Here is a 22,780-nt window from a genome sequence, read left to right on the forward strand (position 1 = left end):
TCACTCTTTATTTCTCTTTCTCAAACCGAAAGATATTTAGTTACCACAAACATACAAGTACATTGGTTCAATAATTCTCAGTTATGCTAAATTTAATGATGGATTTAAATATTAGATAATTTCTTATTATTAAATAACGTTTATCTATTTTTTTAACAAATAATATTATATATGTTAAAAAAAAAAATTTAACTTCATAATAAATTATTAATAATATAATTTAAATTCGTCCTAAAAAACGTTATACGTGGACCGCAACAACAATTTTGCAAGTTTATGGTGGAGGCCGACATTTTGGTGATATTTTTGTAACCCCAGATGCACTATTTCACTGACACTGACACCCATCAAAGAGATGAGAAACTGGACAAAAACAAAGGAGAGAGTTGAGAGCTGGATGAAAGTCTGAGGAAAGATGCATGGCAACGTGTCAAAGCGTGTGAAAAGGTCGACAGATTTGTGGTGTGGAACATGAGGACAGAATACCATAAACAAATAAAAAATCACTGCAAGGTCAACTTATGGTCTCATACACCCCAAAACCTAAAAACAGAAACCGCATTAAATTTCCACATCTAAATTCCCATAAAATATTCAATGATTCCAATCCCTCTCGTATCTGCCTCAAAAAATATTCAATCCCCCGGTAAAGTTCAAATCTTTATATCATTAAAATATTCCAATCTTGGATTCAAATTCCACTCCAAGAACCATCCTAACTCCTTCTTCCTCCTCCTCCCCCTCTCAGTTTCTCTCCGGTTCTTCCGTTCTTCCTCTTCATCTGCTGCAACTCTCTTCTCTTCTGGGTCCTTTAAATTGTCTCCCCTCCCACCTTGAGATCTTCACCTCCTTAATCACAAGAACCTACCTCTCTCTTTCTCTCCTCTTCTCTCTCCTCCCTCTCTCTCTCTCTCTCTCCCTCATTAACTACCCCACTCAGCTTTTACCTCTCTAGAAACACAGCTTCTGTTTTTTTAGTTTTTCTCTGAATTTCTCTATCAATTGCTTCGCTGCATCTTTATTTGACATTTTGTCGTAAAGTTTCAAGTTTCGGAAGGGATTTTCGAAAACCCAATTCGATCCAGCAGAGGCCGGTGCTGCTGAAAGATTTTCTGATGGACGATCTCAGCTCCTGCTCATCCAACGGCTTCAAATCCTTCCCTCGCCGCCAGTGCTGCACAACCACCGTCCGTTTCCTCCTCGACATCGAATTCAAGAGCTCATCGTCGTCGTCTCAACTGTCCACTGACAAGTATCCCAGTAAAATTACTCCTCAAAAGCCAGTCCTCCACCGAAGCCGGTCCAGAGCCGCCGCCGCTTGCGATGCCGTCATTAACGCCGTCAAGAGCATCCCTTCCTCCCCGTCCGTACGGAGAGGAGTGGTCTTGCTTCTTCCGAAAAGCCTTTCCCGGCGGCTGCGGAGGAAGAGATTCTGGAAAAAACAGAGCAAGGAAGAGAAGAAAGAAGAGAATGACATCGGACGGTGGAGATTGTTCCGTGAGTTTCTCCACGACGAACCTCCGTCGTCCGATCAAAACACCACCACCACAGCCAAAACCGCAGTCACAGTCTCCACACATTCTACCAGTACCAGAAGCAGTGGAAATGATAGTAACACTAGCAGCAGTAACAGTTGGGCGGAGAGCGAGTTTACTTTGAGCTTGCAGAGTTCAGGTGGAAACGACGGCGTGGATGTCAAAACGACGAGTTTAGTGAAGGACAAAGTCAGCGAGAAAGTTGGCGGGGAAGTGGGTGAGGATTCCGTTTCCATGGCATGGCCAACCACCACCTCCTCACCTCAGAATGATAAGGTACGTTAACCAAATGGGTTTTTATTATTTAATGCTACGCATGGTCATGGGAGAAATTTTTTATTGTGACTGAAATACATGAGGTGCATGTGTTTTTATATAGAGTAATGTTATTCATACCATGTTTTTGTACCATATTTTCATACCATGTTAGGTGGTATTTGATGTGGACAACCACATCCTTTGAATTTTCATATTTTTAATTTTAGTTCATTATTTAATAAACTAATAATTAAGAAAAAACTAGTTAATTAAATGATGATTGTGGTATATGAGGAGTCTTTCTCCTTCCATTCTTTGGGTTTTGCAAATTTTTCAAATGATGTAGCTGTCCATACTTGATGTCATCTAAGATGGTATAGAAATGTGGTATAAAAATATGGTATGAATATCATTACTCTTTTATATAAGTGGAGAGAAATTTTATTTTTTATGTTATTAACTTTTTAACACACATATCCTACAATTTGTATAGTGACACGTGGTCTATTATTCCGTATACTGGTCACACAGAAAAATTTCTCTAGTCATGGATTGTCCCTCTCGAGAAATTTTTCATTGTGATCAAAACACAGGTAATACACTACGTGTTACTATATAAATGATGAGATATGTGTGTTAAAAAAGTTAATAACTTAAAACATACAATATCTATTTCTTTTGGTTATTTGATTGATCTAACCACTCAATAAAACATACAATATCTATTTCTTTTGGTTATTTGATTGATCTAACCATTCAATCCCACTTTTTAATCCATGTAGTTCAGTAAGATTTTAACTTAAAGAATAGTTATGAATAATTAATGCTTCACTACCATATTTTAATTCATATACTCGTGTCTGTTACATAATACGAGTATATCATTGTTTTGATATTTCATGTTAACAATACAAATTTATGTTGTGAGAAACTTCCACATACGGTATCGCCAACCTATAATCTCACGATGGAGGTCCAACCATGCCATGCTAGTCTTGAGTCCCTCCCCCAATTGTGGAGGTACAAACTAAATAAAAGCTAGAAGGGGGCCAAAACTACATTTGGTATAGTCTTTAGGGTGGAATTAGCATGGGATGTGTTGGGAATTTTAAAATTGTGGGGTTAGCGGGAAAAATGTGGATTCTCACGTGTGTGGTATATCTGGGAAATCGTACGAGCTGCTTCTCAAAGCTGTAGGATTAAAATTTACTTCGAGAATTTCAACGCCTCCGATCCCGCGACTTCATGTTGACCTGCCGGCTACACGGCGTCGTAAAGCGTGAGGCTACCTGGTATCATGTTACACAACACACCAGATTTTTCCTCCATCTTATAATTATGATATTACTATAAAGGCCCTGCCGAACAAAGGCGTTTAAATGGAAAGGCGTGGGTTGGTGGGCTTTGGCCCAGTCGTGTTATTTTGTTAGGTTTGGCATCTCTAACTGCCAATAGTATTTTATTGTCCGGTCTGATTTATTAATTAGGTATTTTTGGTGGGATTATTTATTAACTAAATCTTTTTGGTGGGATTATTTATTTTCTAAATCTTTTTGGTGGGTCATTCATTCCAATTTTCTTCTAACCTTTTTTTGCTGGACCAAAATGTTGACCCTCGGTCCATAATTCATAAAGTGAACCCACGGACCAATGCTTGTTGAGAGTGATCTATTTTCTTTTTTTTCAGTCGTTAGGGAAAACGGAAAAAATAAAATTAATGGATAAAATTAAGCGAGTGGACAATATCGAAAAGAGGAATACTAGAAAAACTAAATTTGTAAACAAAATGTTAAAAACTAAATAATATGGAAATCACTTCACGTTAATTTTTTTTTCTTGTCAACTCATGCACATGGCAATATCTAATACATTTTTTTTTTGTAACAATGACACAGGAGGGATGGCTGAATAATAAAGAGGAGAAGGAACAGTTTAGTCCAGTGTCCGTACTGGATTGTCCATTTGAAGACGAAGATGATGACCATGCTCGCTCACCCTTCAGTCGTAGCCTTGCATGCATGCAAGGTCTGTCCCTCCCTCTCCCACTCTCTCTCTCTCTCTCTCTCTCTCTCTCCCCCTTGAGTATATCTATATAGGAGTCTATTTTTCGTCTCATGATGGTCACGCGATAAGGTTAGGCACAAATTAATGACACATAAAACCGTCACTTAGAGTTTGTTTGACATGGCTTTTCAAAAGGCTAAAATTGTTTTCAAATGATCAAACACGTTTCTGAAAATGGTTGACAAAAAAGCCTAGAAGCGTTATGTTATAACAGTACTTTGCTTGTTTTTACTGATTAATTTTATGATCATTGTGCAGGTACTCAACAAAAACTTATGAGAAATATCAGACGGATCGAAAACCTAGCTCAACTGGAAGTGGACTTAGAGCAACGAATGAAAGCGATAATGGATTCAGAGGCTGAAGCCGAAGCACCCGCATCACTCATGCATACTGCAAATTGGCATGCAGAGCAAGTTAACAAGACGGAAGAAAAAACATCAGATAAACGGGCGAGCTTGAAGGCAGAAAAGGTAGTGATGGATTTGTGCAGGGAGACAATCGTTGAAAAAAACAGTGACGAAGGCGGGGTGATGCGAGAGGCGGTGAAGGCGGTGGAGGATTGGATAAATGGTGAGTCACAGGAGTTGCAGTTGGGATGGGAGGTGGAAGAAGGAAGAAAAGTGTATGTGAAAGATATGGAAAATGAGTGGGGGAGTTGTAGAGAGTTGGATTGTGAAAGACAGGAGGTGGGTTTGGAGTTGGAGGCTGAGGTTTGGAATTCTTTGCTTAAAGAATTATTACTTGATTTGGTTATCTAGCTAGTTAAACGGTGTCGTATTCAAAGACAGGTCATTGGCTTGAAATGACTTACATATATAATGTAACTTCCAGCTTCAAGCAGGATCCTAGAGAGATCAGTTTTGTTGAAGTTTTATTATTGTAAAAATTCCTATGGCATGCCAATAGATTAAAAATTGGAGAAATTAGGTTTTGGAAACTAGAGAGATCAGTTTTGTTCAAGTTTGTCGCTTAACAGATTCGATGTACGTTGATTCTTCCATTATTTTTCATGTTACATCAGTTGGTTAAGATCTATATGATTAGGTATTACTCTTCCCTGACCTCCTCCATTTATCTTTCTCTTCCTGATTAGTAATACTTTCATCATATCATCGAAACTGTTTAAAAATGGCTTTGCAACAACTACGAAAACCTAAATATGGAAAAGTGTTACATTGAGTGTTTAATCTCAATTTACCTTTTCTCATGGTATGTGATCATCAATACTATATTTGGCACACAAATTTCATGTGGCCTCTCATTACTATTTTTCAGATTTTTTAAGTGGTCACATGATAATACAGTTAATAACAATCAAGTTTCACCTCATATGTTTAAGGTAAAGTGGCATGAAAAATGCAACCCCATTTAGTATTTACTCTTTTTTCAGGCACACTTCTGTCAAATACTATTAACAGACCAGTGACCAAAAACCAAACTGACCCCCCAAATCCATCAAATCTCTCCCCTTTGACAAACCAAATTGCACACACACTAACCCTTCAAATCCTCCAAATTCTACCGTGATTCTTGGGGTGGAAAAACCCTTCAAACCATCCTCTTTTCAAAGCCCTCAAAAGCCTCATTGCTAGGTGCTACCTTCCCTTTCGAAGAGGCAGAGAGAAAGAGGAGGAGAGTTGAAAATTCGTACACTCTCTCTCTCTCTTTCTCTCTCCTATACTTTTTTTCTCCATCCAAAAGACCGACCCTTTTCATAAAAACTTGAGCTTTGCAGTATAAAAGCTGGAAAGCTCTTGGATTTGTGATTTATCAGAGGTTGGAGTTTTCTGGGTTTTGATTGGATTGTGGGGAAGATGAAGAACGAGGACGACGAGAGGTTCTTGTTTGGGATTTCACTATCTGATCGGCCGAGGTGGCAGCAGTTCATCATTTGCTCTTCTGGCTTCTTCTTTGGTTACCTTGTCAATGGCATCTGCGAGGTTTGTTTTATATTTATTTGGCCATTTTTTTTTCACAGTTTTTGCTTAATTCGAAGATATAATTAGGAAAAATAGTTGCACACCTTCACATTCGTAATATATTAACAATAGAGATTTTCGTATTCTTCGCTCATTATTTAATTCAAATGTTAGAAATAAACAATGGATAAAGAAGAAAAAAAAAGCGCGCAAAAATCACTTACCATTAACTGTTTCGTATTATGAATTTTGCTTCTTTTTCTTTGTCAAGTTTTATTTTATTACTATTCTGTTATTTGATTTTCTCTGATAGCAAAAACAGAGTTTGGTAGAATGTTTGGATAAAAAGAAGCCTTCATTGCTATTTTCTTGTTATGCCTCTCAAGTGTCATTCCTTTGGTTCTCTGTGGCAGGCCTTGAATTCCCTTGCCTCTCAAGTGTTATTTTTTTTTGAACTTTTCGTTAGTTTTCTTTTTTTTCTTAATCCAAATTTAAAGGCAGCCCTTATTTTTCTTGTGTTAACATGTTTTCGTTGATCGCAGGAATACGTGTATAATCGTCTTGAATTCAGGTTAGTTACCCTTAATCTGATGACATGTTTTCTTTGTTTCAATTTCGCTTAGAAATACAGTTTTGTTTCAAAGTGCTTTAGAATGGTTTAAAAGATTTTAATCACTAGAAGCGCTTTATGGCAGCATTTGGTAGAAATGTTAAAATCATGCAAAAATCATTTATGAGCAAAATTGCTTACTAGATAAGCATTTCCAAAGGGGCCCTTAATTATTTATGTTTTCTAATTTTGCAGCTATGGATGGTACTTCACTTTTGTACAAGGGTTTGTGTATATTGCGCTAATGTACCTTCAAGGCTTCACCCCTAAGAAAATGGTGAATCCATGGAAGACGTATGTGAAGCTCTCCGCCGTTCTTATGGGTTCTCAAGGACTGACCAAGGGATCCTTGGCATGGCTTAATTACCCTGCACAGATAATGTTCAAATCCACAAAGGTAAAACTGTCAATAAATTTACATAATCTGTGACCTTTTCAGTTAGAGCTGATTGCTGTAAAAAAATTTGTCGAAAACTCAGGTACTACCGGTGATGGTGATGGGTGCATTTGTTCCGGGATTGAGAAGGAAATACCCGATTCAGGAATACATCTCGGCAATGCTTCTAGTAATTGGTTTGATCCTTTTCACCTTAGCAGATGCAAAAACTTCTCCCAATTTTAGCATGGCTGGTGTGATAATGATATCTGGTGCTCTAATCATGGATGCCTTTTTGGGTAACTTGCAAGAAGCAATTTTTACCTTGAATCCTGGTACCACACAGGTAAATCTTCGGTGCCTGTAATATCTTTACTGGTTCTTCAAATGCTATAGAACTTAGGATTAAACGAAAAAGTTACCTCTTTGTCTTAGTAATTATGTCTTACTTTTTAACTTCTTACAGACAGAGATGTTGTTCTGCTCAACAGTAGTTGGGTTGCCATTTTTGCTTCCACCCATGATTCTTACAGGAGAATTGGTTAAGGCCTGGAATTCTTGTTCTGAGGTAAGTAATTACGAATTAGTAATGTCTAATCTTTGCTTAATTTATATATTTCACATTAATTTGCATTGGAGTCAATTCATTAATGACGTGCTCACCATGCCTGTCCATTCGGAATTCATCATGGAGATCCATGACCATACATACATACATTGATATATATATATATATATATATGTGTGTATATCAAATGGGGTATCTTACCTGCATATTGAGGTTTTCTGAGACAAAAATTCACTCCACTGATACCAGTAGAAGGTTAAAGTTATTGACTGGAGTCGTAACAAGTGGTATGAGAACTGATTGGTGTTCTATGTGATGGACAGACAATTAGGATTTAATGATCTTAAGTTGGAAAATGTTAAGAGAATCAATCACAATTATACCCCATGAAAATCCCAAAAGTGTTTAAGTTATTACACTAAACTGTTTCTTATGTTAATTATTCTTCTGTCAATGATTTTGCAGCATCCTTATGTGTACGGGGTTTTAGTGTTTGAAGCCCTAGCGACATACGTTGGACAAGTATCTGTGCTATCCCTCATTGCCCTTTTCGGAGCTGCCACCACTGCTATGGTACGTAATTTTCGCCTTCTAATCTTCGTAATTTTAAACTACATTATGAAATCGATGCACACATTTAACCGGTGGGTTTATCTTTCGTTCTTGTAATGCAGATTACAACGGCTAGAAAGGCGGTCACATTGTTGCTGTCATACATGATATTTACAAAGCCCTTGACAGGCCAACACGGGACAGGGCTGCTGCTGATAGCCATGGGAATCACAATTAAGATGCTTCCCGAAAACAAAGTCCCCGGTCGGAGTGTGATCTCTCATACTGTTGCCAAATATGCAAAATCTTTCAAACTGGGGAAGAGGAAAACAGAAAATGAAACCGAAGAGTTTCAATAAAGATGTATACAATAATGATCTATACATATGAAGGAGTATACAATACTGATGTATTTGGTGAATCAAAGACCACGGTCTAATAACGAACTGTTCTAATTAGTTGATAGTTTTCTGAAGTAATGAGAGCTGCAGTTTCCTTTGTTCTTGATTTTTTTTTTTTTTTATAATCTTTTTCAACCTTTTTTGGTCCCTTTTATTTTCTTTTTTAGAATTTAGTTCTCTACACACCCAGGATAAAAGAAAGGAAAGAAGAGGTGGCAAGGCAAATCTCAGCTAGTAAGGATTTCTTTGTCACTATGTAGACCTCACATGTGAGGATTTCTTTGACGTACCCAGTGATTTTTTATACATTGGGATACTGGTAAGAACTTCTATTCTGGGCCATTGAAAGCTCTTTGTCCGTATATTTAGGGGTTGCACGGTTGTGGGGACTCCATTTAAAGTTCTTATTGGAGATGCTCTTAGTTTCTTCCAAAAGATCAGCCACAATAGTTGGTAAAAATGTTGCCACTCAGTATTAATTAAATTTTTCATAAAAGTAATCTTTAGTATCTAAGGCTTCGTGAATCACCCCGAAGTATTTTTATGAAATTCCTTCATAATTTTGCAATTTCAAGCATTATTCGATACAAAGGAGAAATTTTTCAGTGTGCTAGAATACGGTCTAGTATATCAAGTGTCATAATACAAGTGATTGGCTACTTAAAAAACATGTTTTCCATGACTTATATCATGTCACTTAAGAGAACCAAACCGTATTTTTAGTACACCTAAAAATCTTTTCTTAGAGCATTTCTACTCCTAAAAAGCCCCTAGGCAATAGTCAATTCAATCCACCCAAACAATCCAAATTGTGTCACGTCACTAACAGTTGGTTTTAAATTTTAAATTGTTTTTATCATTGGAAATCCAACGGTCCAAAAAACTAGTCATTAGAAATCCGATGATCAACGTTGTGCCACATTGCTCCTCTACCGAATCCCTGAGTGCCACGTTGCTCCTTTACTGAACCCCCAACCCCCCATTCGGGCTGGCAACCAATCGGGAATATGCGTGTTTCCTACGCGTCTAGTGCAAAAAAAAAGGGCTACATGTGGCTAATGTCAGCCTGGCATCAGATCAGCTGAGTATAGTGTCAGGGATTTTTGTCTGGGTGAAAAGATGGGGATCCAGGCCAAGCCTCTTCTTTCGGACCAGAACAACAAATAATGCATCTTTATATGGGAAGACATGTTTAGGAGCTAGCTTGAAATTTGAGAAAAATAATATCTCTTGGCCTCAGTTAGAAGGTTATTTGCCCCGCCTTGAGTTAAGACTAGAACAGTCAATGTACGTTTGGCTTCGATTCCCAAGAAGAAATGAAGGTCACCGAGATTTTTCATGGCGAAGCACGCACCTAGTCACTGAATGAAAGAAAAGAGACGTGAGGAAACTAAGGCAGGACAGTAGTCCTAAGAAAGATCCTTTTGAGAATTGCTCTGTGGCTAGACATGAGCAGTTTTTCAAGCCTCCCATCACGCCTTTGGTGCATCTGATTGAGACAGAGCTCGAAACATCTGCTGGATTTCTTTACTTAGAAATAGATAATTCTTATTCTAAAATACATTATCTCACCAACATCTATGCTATGCCCAAAGTGCCAAAAAAGGCTGATTCTTGCCATCTAGGAATCAAGGATTTCCGGTTTGTGATCGATCCCTTCTTTATAGTTTAGTAGCCCTTCTAAAACAAGATTCAATAGCTTCTCCTTCTGTTGACTTCACTCTTTTTGAGCTGTGGATTAGGAGGGGTGTAGTGAGTTTTTTAATTAGGTGCTTTCGGGGAGGGGGGGTGGATCTCAAATCCCCATCAATACAGCCACTTAGTATTACAGTTAGTGGTGTTCTTCTTTACTTGTAAGTAAGAGGTCTAACGTTTAATTGTCACTAAATATGAATTTGAACCACATTATAATGGCAAGCTCAGTATAAGGCCTAGCTTACACCCCTTATCACTTGGCGTAGATAATATCGATTATTTAAAAAAAAAAAAAAAGGGATAATTTGATATAGATCCAATTTTGTGAGCCATTACTATAATTAGTCCACTGCATTGAAATAGGTCCAATAATTGATATTCCACGTAAGCTTATTTATAATTTGTACCATATTTATCCCTTAGACTTATAAATTGTAGTAAATATTCAAAATTTCTTAATTATATGATTATTTGTGGTTTAACTATCCCTTAATGTAGGATTAGTTATAGCAATAAAATCTCAACCCCTAGTCTGTTTTATCCCTCCTTTTTTTTCCTTCTTCTAAACAATTCCCTTTGTTAGATCATGGAATCAATCATCCTCTTCTCTCATCTTTCATGGGTGATATTTTGTGTTCCTCCCTCCAAATTCCTTCATGACAATTTCAGTTTTTACGTAGCTTTCACAATTTTTTTACATATTCGTTTGGCAATACAGTATCAATTGCAAGCAATAATACAATATCATGCATTTATATTTGCTCTATTATATTTTTGTGCGTATCATAAAGGTAAACTGAAACTTAGTATTTGTTCCTTTTTTTTGTTTAGTATTTGTTCCTTTAATGGAGGTATATTATATCATATTTCTATTCTAATGTTCTGCCATGGAGGTTCAGCATTTTTCTTCCTATACAATAGGTAGTTTATTTTTATTTTGTTGGTAGATTATATCTATTTTGTAGGTATAAAGCATTTTTCTTCCTATACAATAGGTAGTTTATTTTTGTTTTGCAGTAGATTACATATCTTTTGTTGGTATAAAGTATTTTTCTTCCATACAATAGGTAGTTACTAAATTATATCAGTTTTTGTAGGTAACATCATTAGGTGGTTACTAGATAATATAGTTAGTATTTAAATATTCAAAATTACAAACTGAATAAGATACAAAAATTAAAGAATTTAAATATTTTTCTAAAATGGCAAAATTGGTATAAAAAATGTAATGGATAACTGGACTTAGTTAAAAAACTACCTATGTTTTTGGACTTAGATTGAAAAGCCCCAAAAAAAAAATCTCAATTGAAACAAAGACCCTCATGAAATAATACTGTAGTGGGAACCCAATCCGACGGTCCAAATTAAAATTTGGTTCCCCACTTGTTCCAAAGGCTCTAATCACCGTTCCTTTTATTTTTTTAATTTAATATAAAAATGGAAAAATGCTTTTCATTTTTACTCGTTTTGCTTGCAGTGTAGCTATAGTGTTAAGCCAAAAGCAGAGAAATTCTGAAAAACCCTATTCCGCTTTTTGAACCCGGAAAGCTCGAATCATGATGACGAAAGGTCCGAAACGTTTTTCTGTATCGGACTTCAACTCTGACTCGGCCGTAAGTAACACTTTCCCTTTCAAAAATTTCACCTTTTTGTTGTTTGTATTCAATTTTTATTGAAAATTTGAGGGGAAAAAAAACCCTATATTCTAGTTTCTGTTTTGTGGATTGAAGTGTATTGGAGGCCCTGCGTATTGGGGCTTTTATGTTTTTTTTTTGTGAATAAATCCCAAACGGTTTGAATTTTAAGCTGATCAGTCGAGCTGTTTAGGGGGCAATTAGCTTATAGTGGTTGCAATTTTGCATTATATTATTAATTAAGGACTGTATAATCTAAAATGGTTATGGGGTTTTTATCAGTTTTTCAGATTGGGATTGTGGATTTTTTGAAAAATTTCAGTTTTGGTCGATTCCTGAGCTGACCAAGGAATTGGGGGTAGACGAAGTAATAACGTAGGAATAGTAATGGAAGATGTGCAGACTTTAAACAAGCAGTTAGGCTGCCATTCTCTTTAGTGGGCATTTAGGGGAAGGGTAGACGGAGAAGTTATGGTCAATGCAACCAATGAGCAGGTTTTATTGATGTCAAGGAAGATGTTAGGTTTATGAGCTTCGACTTGGAGTAATATTAATGTTTCACCTTTCGATAGAGAAGGTGTATATCTGTATTTATTGGAAGTGAATAAGTTAGGCCTTCTGCTAATTTATTTCGTTTGCGTCTGGTTGGTTGGTTTGTTGTCAGTTTGTATTTCAACACTCATTGTTTCAGTTCTGTACTGAATTGTGGGTTTTCATTGAAATCTTAATGTTCACTAATTAAAGGGAGGAAAATTCACTTTCTAGTTAAGCAATGTTTGATGCATTGTTATCCTCAGTTGCCTCTCAATATAGGCTCAATGGCTGTCAAATAATATGAGACAAATATTATCGGTGACTATGGATCTTATGCAAGACTTCAAACAGACTGTTGGTGGTTTCAAATCTCCACATTTAAGTTTTTCAATAGTTTTTCTTTTATTGGTGGGGGTTAGAGATTTTGAAATTTCAGTATGTTGATGTATATTATATTTTCTCTTCAACAATGTGCAGTTCCGGAATAAAAGGATTATGGCGGGATCCTCATTTGACTCTAATAGGGCAGAGCCTTCTCAAGAGCAATTGGCAGATACAGCTCCTTTGGATGCACAGCGGGCTGCATCATCTCGGCAGCATGTGAGAGCTCTGAATAACCAATTTGCAAGGTCCGCCTTATTTCTATTTCTACAACCATATGCTTTCATCATGTTGTATATGAATATGTCAAAGTTTCTTATTAGGGTTCCAACTAAATTGGTTTCTTTTTATTGACACTATTCTTCTTTATCAAATATGATGTGCACATTTTATTATTCAGTATGACTTGATATGCTTCATATAATTTTGAAGTTTCTACATTATTTGAATTTCCTATTTGTTCTCGAAATTATTCCTGCTACTCAGACACATAACCCTCAGTTGTCTTATGTTTATCGGACCTTCCAGAATTGATAATGTTTTCACTATAAATATGCCTCTATTTGTACAGTTGGGTACAAACACAACTAAAGAATCATCCTGATGAACTTTGGGAAGATGGTGTCCATGACTACCTAGCCCATGCTTCAAACATTATGGTAATTCTCTGCAACTTTATATCTGTTTTAAAGGATATGTCTCCAGTCTAGTACTTCTACGTTCTTTGCAATCAGACTAGGTGTTGAATAAAGATTCTCACAGAAGCCAATTGGATCGGTTCATTCAATAATTATAGGTTCAGTACCTATATTTCCTTCCTAATTGTTTCCCCTTGGCATGGTAGTGTGGGGATGGAAAATGTTGTCACCTGCATACCCTTTTTTCCCTCTTGTCTTAATTAGTTTCTGTCTCTCCCCACCCCTACCCTTCCTCCTTGCTCATTTTCTCTTTAAATGAATGCTTCTGTCATAGCATTATTGATATGCTTAGTGACGATAGGGCTGGTTTAGCCAGACCCCATCTTGTTTTGTTTCAGTTCTGCCATTGGTGTTGTCTCTCTATTGTACTGAAAAACAAAATCTTTATCAAATTTAGTGTTGTCCCACTTATATTTTCTGTATTCACCCTCTCATTTCAGGAGAAATTCAGTGATGTTGTTAACTGGCTTAAAGTAAATGCTGCAAAAGGAGAAAATTTGGCTGCAGCAGGATCTTGTATTACTTCTGAAAAGAAAATGGTTCTGTGTCCACGGATAGTGAGACGAAATTAATTCAGACAAAACCCCTGTTTTCACCAGTTAGTACAACTGCTAGCTTTACAACTTCATGGAGTTCTGGAGTTTTCTCCAACAGCCAAAGCTCTGCAGGTGCCTTCTCCAACAACCACAGCTCCACTGGAGTAACACCTACTGTCCAAAGTTCTGCAGGAGAATTTTCTAACAGTCAAAGCTCTTCAGGAATATTCAGCAGCCAAAGCTCACCAGTCTTTTCGACTAGTCAGAGCTCTGGACTATTTCCCAATACTCAAAGTTCTGGAATGTTTTCCACAAGTCAGAGCATTGGATCAGATCAAAAGAAAACTCAAAGCTTTGGAATGTTTACCAATAGTCAAAGCTCGGCAATATTTTCTAATAATCAAAGCTCCGGAATATTTTCTAGTAGTCCAAGTTCTGCGGCATTCTCCAACACTCCCAGTTTTGGGCTTTTCTCCAACAGTCAAAGCTCAGGGTTGTCCTCCAATACTCAGAGTTCTGCGGCTTTCTCCAACACTCCCAGTTTTGGATTATTATCCAACAGTCAAATCCCTGGGTTGTCTTCCAACAATCAGCCCCCTTCCATGTTTGGTAGGTATCATATTAACGACATGTTTCATTTATGTTATAAATGGTCTTGACTCTTGATGTATTTCATAGTAGATCCAATTATAAATTCAGATTTCATGGTGGTCCTAAATTATGTTGAATTATTTTGATGGACAGAAAGAACATGGTACAAGTAATTTAGGGTATGCTGACTAGGAGAAAATACTGACCTTCTAGAGTGCTTTCCGAAGTATTTATGATAAAATTTGTAGATTCTTAAAAAGTTCAGAATGTTAAATCTACCAGTTGAAAGTGGTAGCAAGTAGCTTGTTATGTTGTCACAGTTAACTTGTTACTTGCTTTCTTGCTCTCATTGATTTATCACTAATATCATGAATTATAGAATGTTAAGGAGAAATGGCACCCTTGAAAATCTAGCAGCTATACTCTTTCTAGTAGAGAAGTGTTACTTCTGTGAATTTGATGTATACTTGACATCCTTATTTTCTTTTTTGTAATTTCTTACCAGGATTTCAAAGCTCAGTTCCTCCAAAGCAAGATGAAGCTGATGATGGTGAGACAATAAGTTTTTGCTATTTTACCTTTCACTGCTTTTATTTTCTGTTAATTTTCTCCCTCAATTTATTCTTCATGTATGTTTGATTTCATGCCTTGTTTTTATTTTGTATGCTTTAAGCTTCCAACTATAGCTATTGTCTTGATGAATGAGTTCTCAACTTGTTATATAGAAAAGTTTCTCTGAGTGAAGCTTTTAAGCTTCCTATGTTTGGTTTGAATTCAGTTTGTTAGAAGACTTTGTGATTGCTAAATACCACCTCTTTTTTGCTCCTTTTTATTAAGGGCTCGGCATTTGATTCAGTTTTTAATTTGTCAATTAATTTGAAACCTTAAAAGGCTATTGCTGCTATTGCAGCAACATAAAATATAACTATGTTTTAAATTGGTGCACATGTAGACCCATCAGTATATACCTGTATCATACGCGTTGAGTCCTCCAGCACTACATGTTTCGTAGACATCCAATTCAAAAAAGAGTAATCTGGGGACAAATTGAGACATTCAGGACACCTCACTTAAGAAATATGGGACAATTGGTTTATTTTTTGTTCCATCTTTGTTTTGTTTTTGTTTTCAAAGACTATCAACAAATAAAGGCACTTCCTTGACTTGCAAAGTCAGGAGTTAAACAAAATAATTTTTCTGTTGCAACTTGGCTTATCATATTCAAATGCTTCTGTCATGCTGTATTTTTTCCTGACAGTCTAAAGAAGCTTTTCTTGATTTTCAGAATTTAAGGGAAGGAAGTTCATTCGTCTATGACTTCATGGTCATTAAATTTGAATTTATTGTCTCTCCAGTGTGCATTTCTTTTAGTTTTCTACTAGGGTGTCTATGTTGCAAATTGCAAGACGTGATTATATTTATGCTTCCATGTCAGGTTCATGTTCCAAGCTTGTGGACATATAGGGTTTGCATTGTACAACACTTCGCCATGTTTATAGCTGTTAAAGTTTAATGGTGAAGGTTACATTTGCTGATAATTTTAGGAATTATCTCGATATGGTCTTGTTGATTCTTTTTAAGTATTGAATGTTCTTGTTCTGGTTCAGAAAATGAATTGGAGCAACCTGGCAGCCCATCTGTGGAAAAATCTGAAGAGAGGGGTGTTGTTGTTGTCCATGAAGTCAAGTGCAAACTTTATGTGAAGGTATATGCGTATAAAATTTTGTAATATTTTCTATTATAACATTCATAAATAGCATTGTGAATTTGTTCACACTCTAGTACTCTACCAAATAAAACTCTTTCTTGATTTCCAAATTTTGTAATTGATCTTTTTTTTTTCTTTTCCATGCATTTGATCTTTTTTCGTTCAAAGTTTATAAACATGCGTGATGGTATCGGTTTATTGATACCTCCCTTAGATTTTCCAAGTATGAGTTATACGAAGATGTTATCATGCAAGACATATCCATTTGCATATGTACAGAATACAGTATTTAAACAATACACATTGGTAGACTTACACATGTGGATTGCTGCATCAGGGTTAAGTTATGCATTTCGTAATCTCAACTCCTGTACTGCAGTTGCCGATGCTAATATTTTATTGTCCGGTATTGTATCGGTTTCCAACAAAAGAAAAGAAGCATACAAATAAATAAGGTGGGACAGTCTCATCCTTTAGAAATTGGACTGCATTTTACACTACAAGGTTTGGGGGTCATTTGCGAAATGAATACGAGGTTTTAGTTTTTGCACATTACACCGCGTGGTTTCTGAATTGCAGCACCTCTGTTAGTTTCCCCATCTAATTAGACGCTAAGTGCTGAAGTGGCGTAGACTGGGCCACATTTGAAGCACATGCTGCACCAATTTTCCCTTGGAAATTTTTGTGATGCAATTTACATCTGTTTCACATCTGTAACTTGAGATTGTACATGCCAAGCGTCATTTGTAGCTTCCACATTCTCACTGATTTTAACACCATTTTTCTTTCGGATATTCCAGTCAAGTGATCCAGCAGATAAAGATGCATGGAAAGATAAAGGCACGGGGCAGCTATCTATTAAATGCAAAGAGGGTATCAGCAAGGGTACAAAAGAATCAAAACCAACAATCATTGTTCGAAATGATGTATGTTTCCTTCTAGACATATGGTTTTGAGTATTATAATGCAGTCTGACACATTAACTCTTGTTTTTTAGTTTTCTTGTGTGCTTTCAGAAGTGTGGTATGTTGGCAAAGGGATGTAATTATTGGATTTGCTTTTGTTTGAGAGAACAAGAAAATCTTCATTTCTATAGCTTTATTCCCATTTCGTTGTTCTTTTAAAGATTAATCTTTTCTATTATTGTTGTCCCTTTTCGTTGTTGAAGTCGTTGCATTTAAAAGTCATGTATGTCTTCAGCAGAAGTTTCACTTTGTATTCTCTTTACTGATGGCAGGTGGGAAGAGTGCAGCTTAATGCTTTGTTATATTCTGGCATTAAGACGAATGTACAGAAGAATTCCCTTGTTGCAATATTTCATACTGCGGTAAGACAATGCTGGTATTTGATATTTAATTAGAATTTTTGGTCAATTTAACTGTACAAAGAAAAAAAAAATACAGCAGGGTTAGACGACTATCAATTAAACATCTGGCCCACAAAAAGGCTATATTGAGCGGTTTAGCTGCCAAAAATACTCTTGATTGTTTTCTCTGGGATTCTGTAGTTGTTACTTGATTCATTGATTAGTTTTATCCTCATAGATCTGAGAGAAATACGCACATTCAGTAGGGAAATTTGAAATTGTAGTTTGTGTCATGGTGGGTTTGATTAAAGAATTTGATGTGTTAATTAAATCTAAGAAGAAGAAATATGGTAGGATCCTATTCAGTAGTGGGGCTTAATTGCCTTGTACGTAATTTAGGATGATGCTAGGTACTCCGTGAAGCATGTATGTTTTAACTTGTGGTTCATATCATGTGACAATATGTGCAATTTCTCTTGGATTTTGTAGGGCGACAGTGATGGGAATGTCGTGGCGCGTACCTTCTTAATCAGGTTGAAAACAGAGGAGGATAGAAATAAACTGGCCACAGCAATCCAAGAATATGCCCCTGCATCCTGAAAGCCAGTTGCAGTACCGTGAGCTACAACTACGTAATCGTGTACTACTGGAAATATTTTTATTCTTCACTCTTATTTTAATTTTTTTAGCTGGCTCTTTTTTGAAGCTCCGAATCGAGCAGGGTCAGTTTTGATGTTAGACTCAATAAAATTAGTGTGTTTTAAGAAGCTAGCAATCTTGTATCACCAAAATACCTATCAAAGTTGTTATTTATCCACTTTATCCCATTTACCTGACAATTGTTGGATCATATATGCATCAATTTTTCACCGTTTTCGTCGTTGATTGTTCCGCATGTAATTTTTTTCGGCTGAGATGTTCGCCTTTTACTTGTTATCCACTTGTTTTTACTTGCATAACGATGTTCATGTGCAAGGTTTTTGCTGTCATTCTACAGAATGTTGCAACTTGCTAACTGGAGAGAAGAAGGCAAGGGATTCTGATATGTATATCTACACTTGGAGATAAATGCTTGATCTTGGAGCTCTCATTGTATACTAAACCACGACGGCCACCGCAGCCATTGGCGGAACTAGGTTTTAACCATCGCCACCGCCACTGCATCCAACACCCGGCGGTTATCAAGTGTACTTTTATTTTTGTTTTGATTTGTTAACGAGGAAATTTAGTTTTAGACAAATGGCTAGTTGCGGAATGATCACAAGAAACAGTGGAGCAATTACTTGAAGTAGAAAAGCATGACCCCTCCATTACACCACAAGGCTTTTGTGTCTCTCTCATTTTACATTACATGGTGTGAATTACGTGTGCCTCAACGGCTGTTTCATACGCTTAACCGGTCTAGCAGACGAGCGACAATCTAAGCGATGGGACAGTAGGGATATGCGTGCATGACGCCCAACGTATGACTGATTCGGTTACAGCCAGATTAAGCTGATCAAGCTCGCCAAGTCCAATCGTGTTGTTCCTCTTGCTGTGGATTCCAGCAACCCTAGAAGGCCCGTTTGTTCCGCCTCTCCAAAATTCTTTGCGCTCTACTTCTCCACCGTCACACTTGACAGCTGAGCAATCTGTCAGCACAATTAGCTTCTCCACGCTTGACTCTGCGTTTCTCCGAAGAAATAACCCCATTAAGGATTTTAAGGACGGATAAAACAGTTGATTAGTCACTTTAGCAACAACGTACCTAATTTGCAGCCAGCTTCGAATAAACAAACAAGCTAGGGAATAAGAAATGTATACCTACGTACGCTGTATCTAATGTCGCCATGTTGGTTTTAAATCTTAACGTGATGTTTCTTTGCTCTACCGCAGAACTTGGACCGAAGAAGGTAAAGCTAGGCATCGATGGAACTGGTGAAGAAAACTCCAGCGGACTTGATTCATAACAGCTGCTAAAAGAAAAACCTCCAGATGCAGGGCAAAGACTAGCGTTGTCAACTAGGAAACCTGACGAAGATGATTTGCATGTGAATGCAGGTGATTGCCACAGTTCCACATCACCAGCTGTGGGTGAGCCATCATCTAAGCTGAAGTTCTGATTCGTATAGATAAATGGTGTAGAGAAAGAACCTCCACCCACTTCCAGCTGTTTGCGAAATTGATTGTCCAGCTTGTGTGTCTCTTGACTCGCATATGCATGATCTTCCATCCATGGATGAGCTGCATATCAAACATAATTATGAACGAAACTAAGAATAAACGTCTAGAATCAATATTTTAGCAATTTAAAAGACATGCGTGATGACTTTTCGTGGGCAGTTTTGGGAGGATTGAATTCTTGTGTTGGCTGGTTACAGGAAACAAAAAACTGCATTAACTTGTGACAGCACGTTACAACTCAAGATTGACGAACTTGTGGATTGATGGCGTGCAGATGAGATTCTATAACCATACACCCCCCTCCTAAAGAGTTAAAAGTATTTATGAAAATTTTCAAATTCGCATAATTGTGATCGCTCCCAAGGGATAGGATTAATGGCCTAATCTAAAGTGTTTGGAAAGCCTCAATTATCATAAAATATATCTGAATCATATCCTTAGTGACAAGTTTAGATTCTCAATAAAGAGAACTGATATAGAATGTTTTAGTAATTACTACAGGTACGGGGTACGGGCTACAATATAACAATGATGCAATGATGTACCTAGAACCTGTGCAGCTGTGAGCCTTCTGAAAGGATCAATGCAAAGCATTCCAGCGATCAATTCCTTCGCAGATGCAGATATGTGACCCCAAGGATCGGGAGGGAACCACAGATCTGCAACCCTTACAGCATCAAAAATTCTTGACTTAGTCTTCCCCCAGAAAGGAGGCACCCCACTAAGAAGTATGTATAAAATAACTCCAGCGCTCCATACATCAGCAGACTGGTTATAACCTCCTGCAAGTACTTCCGGAGCTATGTAAAATGGACTTCCAACAGTCCCATGCAGTTTCTGCCCTGCTGATACAAACACCGAGGTGATTAGAACGCGACAGATAATTAAGCCTAGTAGAAAAATCTAAACAGAAGGAATGGGGTACAAAATTGAGATTAAAATGAAAATTCACCGGGTTTGATGTAGGTTGCAAGGCCAAAGTCTGCCAACTTAATTGGTGAGGATGAAGAAGTTGTAGCCAAGAGAATGTTTTCCGGCTTCAAATCTCTGTGAACAACACCGTTCTCATGACAATACTTAACAACTTTCATCAGATGTCTAAAAAGAACCCGAGCATCAGTTTCTGAGAATCTTCCCTGCTTCTCAAGCCGATGAAAAAGCTCCCCTCCAGCACATAACTCCATCAACAAATGCACATGATTTTCCTCCTCATAAACTGCCTTTAGATTTACAACATTCGGGTGCCCAGACAACCTACACAATATTTCAATCTCAAGCTTGATGCTGCGCACATCATTGTGCGTGGCCAATCTATCTTTGGCGATAGACTTGCAAGCTAAAACCTCACCAGTAAACTTATCCGAGCATGCCCTAATGACACCAAACTGTCCCCATCCCAATTCCTCACCTAGAATATACCGGTCTTTCAAATCTGCCACTTGGGTTGCTTCCAGAATTGTGTCGAAAAGGCTTGCCACTCTGTAAGAATTGCAGAATTGGATCGAAGGCTGCCTAGTCTCATTGTTGTTGGCTGTGGCCATACCACGCAACCTCAATAGTATCCTCAACCCTCAATGTCACAAAAATTCAGCATGTTAATTAGTGTGGTTCTTAGAACAAAGCTATCGTCATTTAGCCCTCTGGAAAAACCCGTGCTCAAAATCGACATAAAAAATCATCTAGCCATACTCTCATGGTGGACAACATGGTTGGAGAAAATATAAACTCATTTACTTTGTGCGAACGGCAACATTCGATAATCGACATCAATCACCTCCTGCATACCACTAACTGATCAAATTAAGATAACTTGCTTAAATCCCATTTGGTAAAATTCATGAATTTACTTCTTTTGGGGGGATAACATCATTAAATTAATCCCATTTCTCAAATTTGGCAACAAAAATAAATCCAGAAATAAATTTACACTTCAAACAACGCATATGTAATCACCCACCACCTTAATTTTATGTGTTCTAACACAAAGCCAATACCTTAACATTCAATACTAAATACAAAAGTTCTTCACCAGTAAGATTGAAACCCCACCCCACCCCCCGCCGCCCCCGCACCCACCACCCCACCCCCCCCCCCCCCCCCCTCCAAAAAAAAAGGCAAAAAATAAATAAATCCCATAAAACACAAAGATTCATACTTTTGCAACTAGAGCAAACCCATATACCAGAACAACCATGCAAGTTCAAGCTCAAGTTTTTCTGAAACACTAATAAGAAAACGCACTTAAGAACTCACATTTTTCACACACTGCTGATAGAGAGAGAGAGAGAGAGAGAGAGAGAGAGAGAGAGAGAGAGTAACCTGGTTGAAGAGACATTGCAGAACAGGTCCGTTACGGCAAAAAGCCTCCAAAAGTCCAAACCAGTTATCGGCTTCTCACTTGCTTCAAAGTGCCCTTTTTCTGTCCTGACCGGAAACCGGGAAACCTGTTTTGATTTACAGTCAAGTAAAATATATGCAACCTTTTAATAATGCCACAATAATAAAATATTGTTTACGCATTGACCACATTCATCCAATACGTGTTCTTAAATTCCAATTGGTACCTAGAAATCTTTTCAAATTTTCACATGTAAACTTACAGTTCTACTAATTTTTGGTTGTTATTACATCCTTGACTAAAATTTTAACAATAAAAACCTTAGTATATAAGGTTTTCCGGTCCTCAAAACATATTATAAAATCTCAACATTTACCTGAATACAACTAAAATTCAGTTTTCCGAAGGTTAACTGCATTGGAAAAAAAAAAAAAAAATTCAGTTTTGCATCTCAAGTACTTATATTTTATTGAAAAAATTCAGGTAGTAATTTGAAAAATCTCCCCCAAAATATTTTCTGTTTACCTATACGTCCCAACAGTCATGTGACAATTGATAAACTCTCACGCACCCACCCTCCCAGTGGAGACAGCATTTGCTCTCTCCATCCTCTCTGCATAATAATTTGATACGTTTTCTTTTTATTAATAATTTGATTGTGAAATTCGAATATTTTTAGTGGAGGGGAAGCATAGTGGACAATGAGGTTGCCTATCTAGTTGAAGAGACTTTTCAGTATGTCTGGAACACGAGACGAAATACCACATGTCATTAAATAGTTGGAGGGAATTTTTTTTTTTAAGTGTCTCTTGAATTGTATAATAATATATAGTATTACGCCACATATTTTGTCCACTTTAAAAAATCTCTCCATGAGTTGGAATGTTGGATCCCTCCTTGGTGGGACCCA

General features: G+C 37.2%; 3 protein-coding genes and 1 non-coding gene across 5 annotated transcripts; 3 read left to right on the plus strand and 1 right to left on the minus strand.

The window, feature by feature from the left end:
- Positions 1-995: 995 nt before the first annotated feature.
- On the plus strand, positions 996-4,921 carry LOC103966478 (the record flags this gene model as incomplete). The annotated part of the gene is made up of 3 exons (XM_009379645.3): positions 996-1,811; positions 3,689-3,818; positions 4,116-4,921. Coding segments are annotated over 3 exons (1,449 nt in total), but the record flags the coding sequence as incomplete, so codon positions are not given.
- Positions 4,922-5,270: 349 nt separating this feature from the next.
- On the plus strand, positions 5,271-8,350 carry LOC103966474 (UDP-galactose/UDP-glucose transporter 4). Its single transcript, XM_009379643.3, has 7 exons — positions 5,271-5,800; positions 6,322-6,350; positions 6,585-6,786; positions 6,869-7,111; positions 7,232-7,333; positions 7,799-7,906; positions 8,008-8,350. Exons 1-7 carry the CDS (start codon positions 5,675-5,677, stop codon positions 8,242-8,244), a joined length of 1,047 nt encoding a protein of 348 aa, XP_009377918.2. The 5' UTR covers positions 5,271-5,674; the 3' UTR covers positions 8,245-8,350.
- A 3,103-nt stretch (positions 8,351-11,453) lies between these two features.
- LOC103966473 lies at positions 11,454-18,243 on the plus strand. Its single transcript, XR_007256700.1, has 9 exons — positions 11,454-11,594; positions 12,627-12,778; positions 13,102-13,189; positions 13,669-14,373; positions 14,861-14,905; positions 15,963-16,060; positions 16,864-16,989; positions 17,301-17,390; positions 17,859-18,243. It is a non-coding gene; the product is annotated as an uncharacterized LOC103966473 (transcript).
- Positions 18,244-18,652: 409 nt separating this feature from the next.
- On the minus strand, positions 18,653-21,997 carry LOC103966472 (calcium-dependent protein kinase 26). 2 transcript variants are annotated; one of them, XM_009379640.3, is made up of 5 exons: positions 21,852-21,997; positions 20,485-21,309; positions 20,078-20,374; positions 19,173-19,592; positions 18,653-19,033 (listed from the first exon to the last, which is right to left on the minus strand). In XM_009379640.3, the coding sequence occupies exons 2-5, from the start codon at positions 21,071-21,073 to the stop codon at positions 18,771-18,773; spliced, it is 1,569 nt and encodes a 522-aa protein (XP_009377915.2). In that variant the 5' UTR covers positions 21,074-21,309; positions 21,852-21,997; the 3' UTR covers positions 18,653-18,770. The 2 variants fall into 2 exon arrangements, with proteins under 2 accessions (XP_009377915.2, XP_048435906.1); XM_048579949.1 differs by having other exon boundaries at positions 20,078-20,377.
- Between the last annotated feature and the right edge of the window lie 783 nt (positions 21,998-22,780).

Source organism: the organism of the source record quoted next, unplaced genomic scaffold (assembly GCF_019419815.1).
Source record: "Pyrus x bretschneideri cultivar Hongxiangsu unplaced genomic scaffold, Pyrus_bretschneideri_v1 Contig14, whole genome shotgun sequence".
NCBI classification, from domain to species: Eukaryota; Viridiplantae; Streptophyta; class Magnoliopsida; order Rosales; family Rosaceae; genus Pyrus; species Pyrus x bretschneideri.

Bases quoted from the DNA above. Each gene is read 5' to 3' on its own strand.
- LOC103966474 (XM_009379643.3), top strand. From the start codon at position 5,675: ATGAAGAACGAGGACGACGAGAGGTTCTTGTTTGGGATTTCACTATCT. The intron at 5,801-6,321 runs GTTTGTTTTATA...CGTTGATCGCAG, and splicing joins TTGTCAATGGCATCTGCGAG to GAATACGTGTATAATCGTCT. The intron at 7,334-7,798 runs GTAAGTAATTAC...ATGATTTTGCAG, and splicing joins CCTGGAATTCTTGTTCTGAG to CATCCTTATGTGTACGGGGT.
- LOC103966472 (XM_048579949.1), bottom strand. From the start codon at position 21,073: ATGGCCACAGCCAACAACAATGAGACTAGGCAGCCTTCGATCCAATTC. The intron at 19,593-20,077 runs GTACATCATTGC...TTTGATATGCAG, and splicing joins CACAGCTGCACAGGTTCTAG to CTCATCCATGGATGGAAGAT. The intron at 19,034-19,172 runs GTATACATTTCT...GGAGAAACGCAG, and splicing joins ATTAGATACAGCGTACGTAG to AGTCAAGCGTGGAGAAGCTA.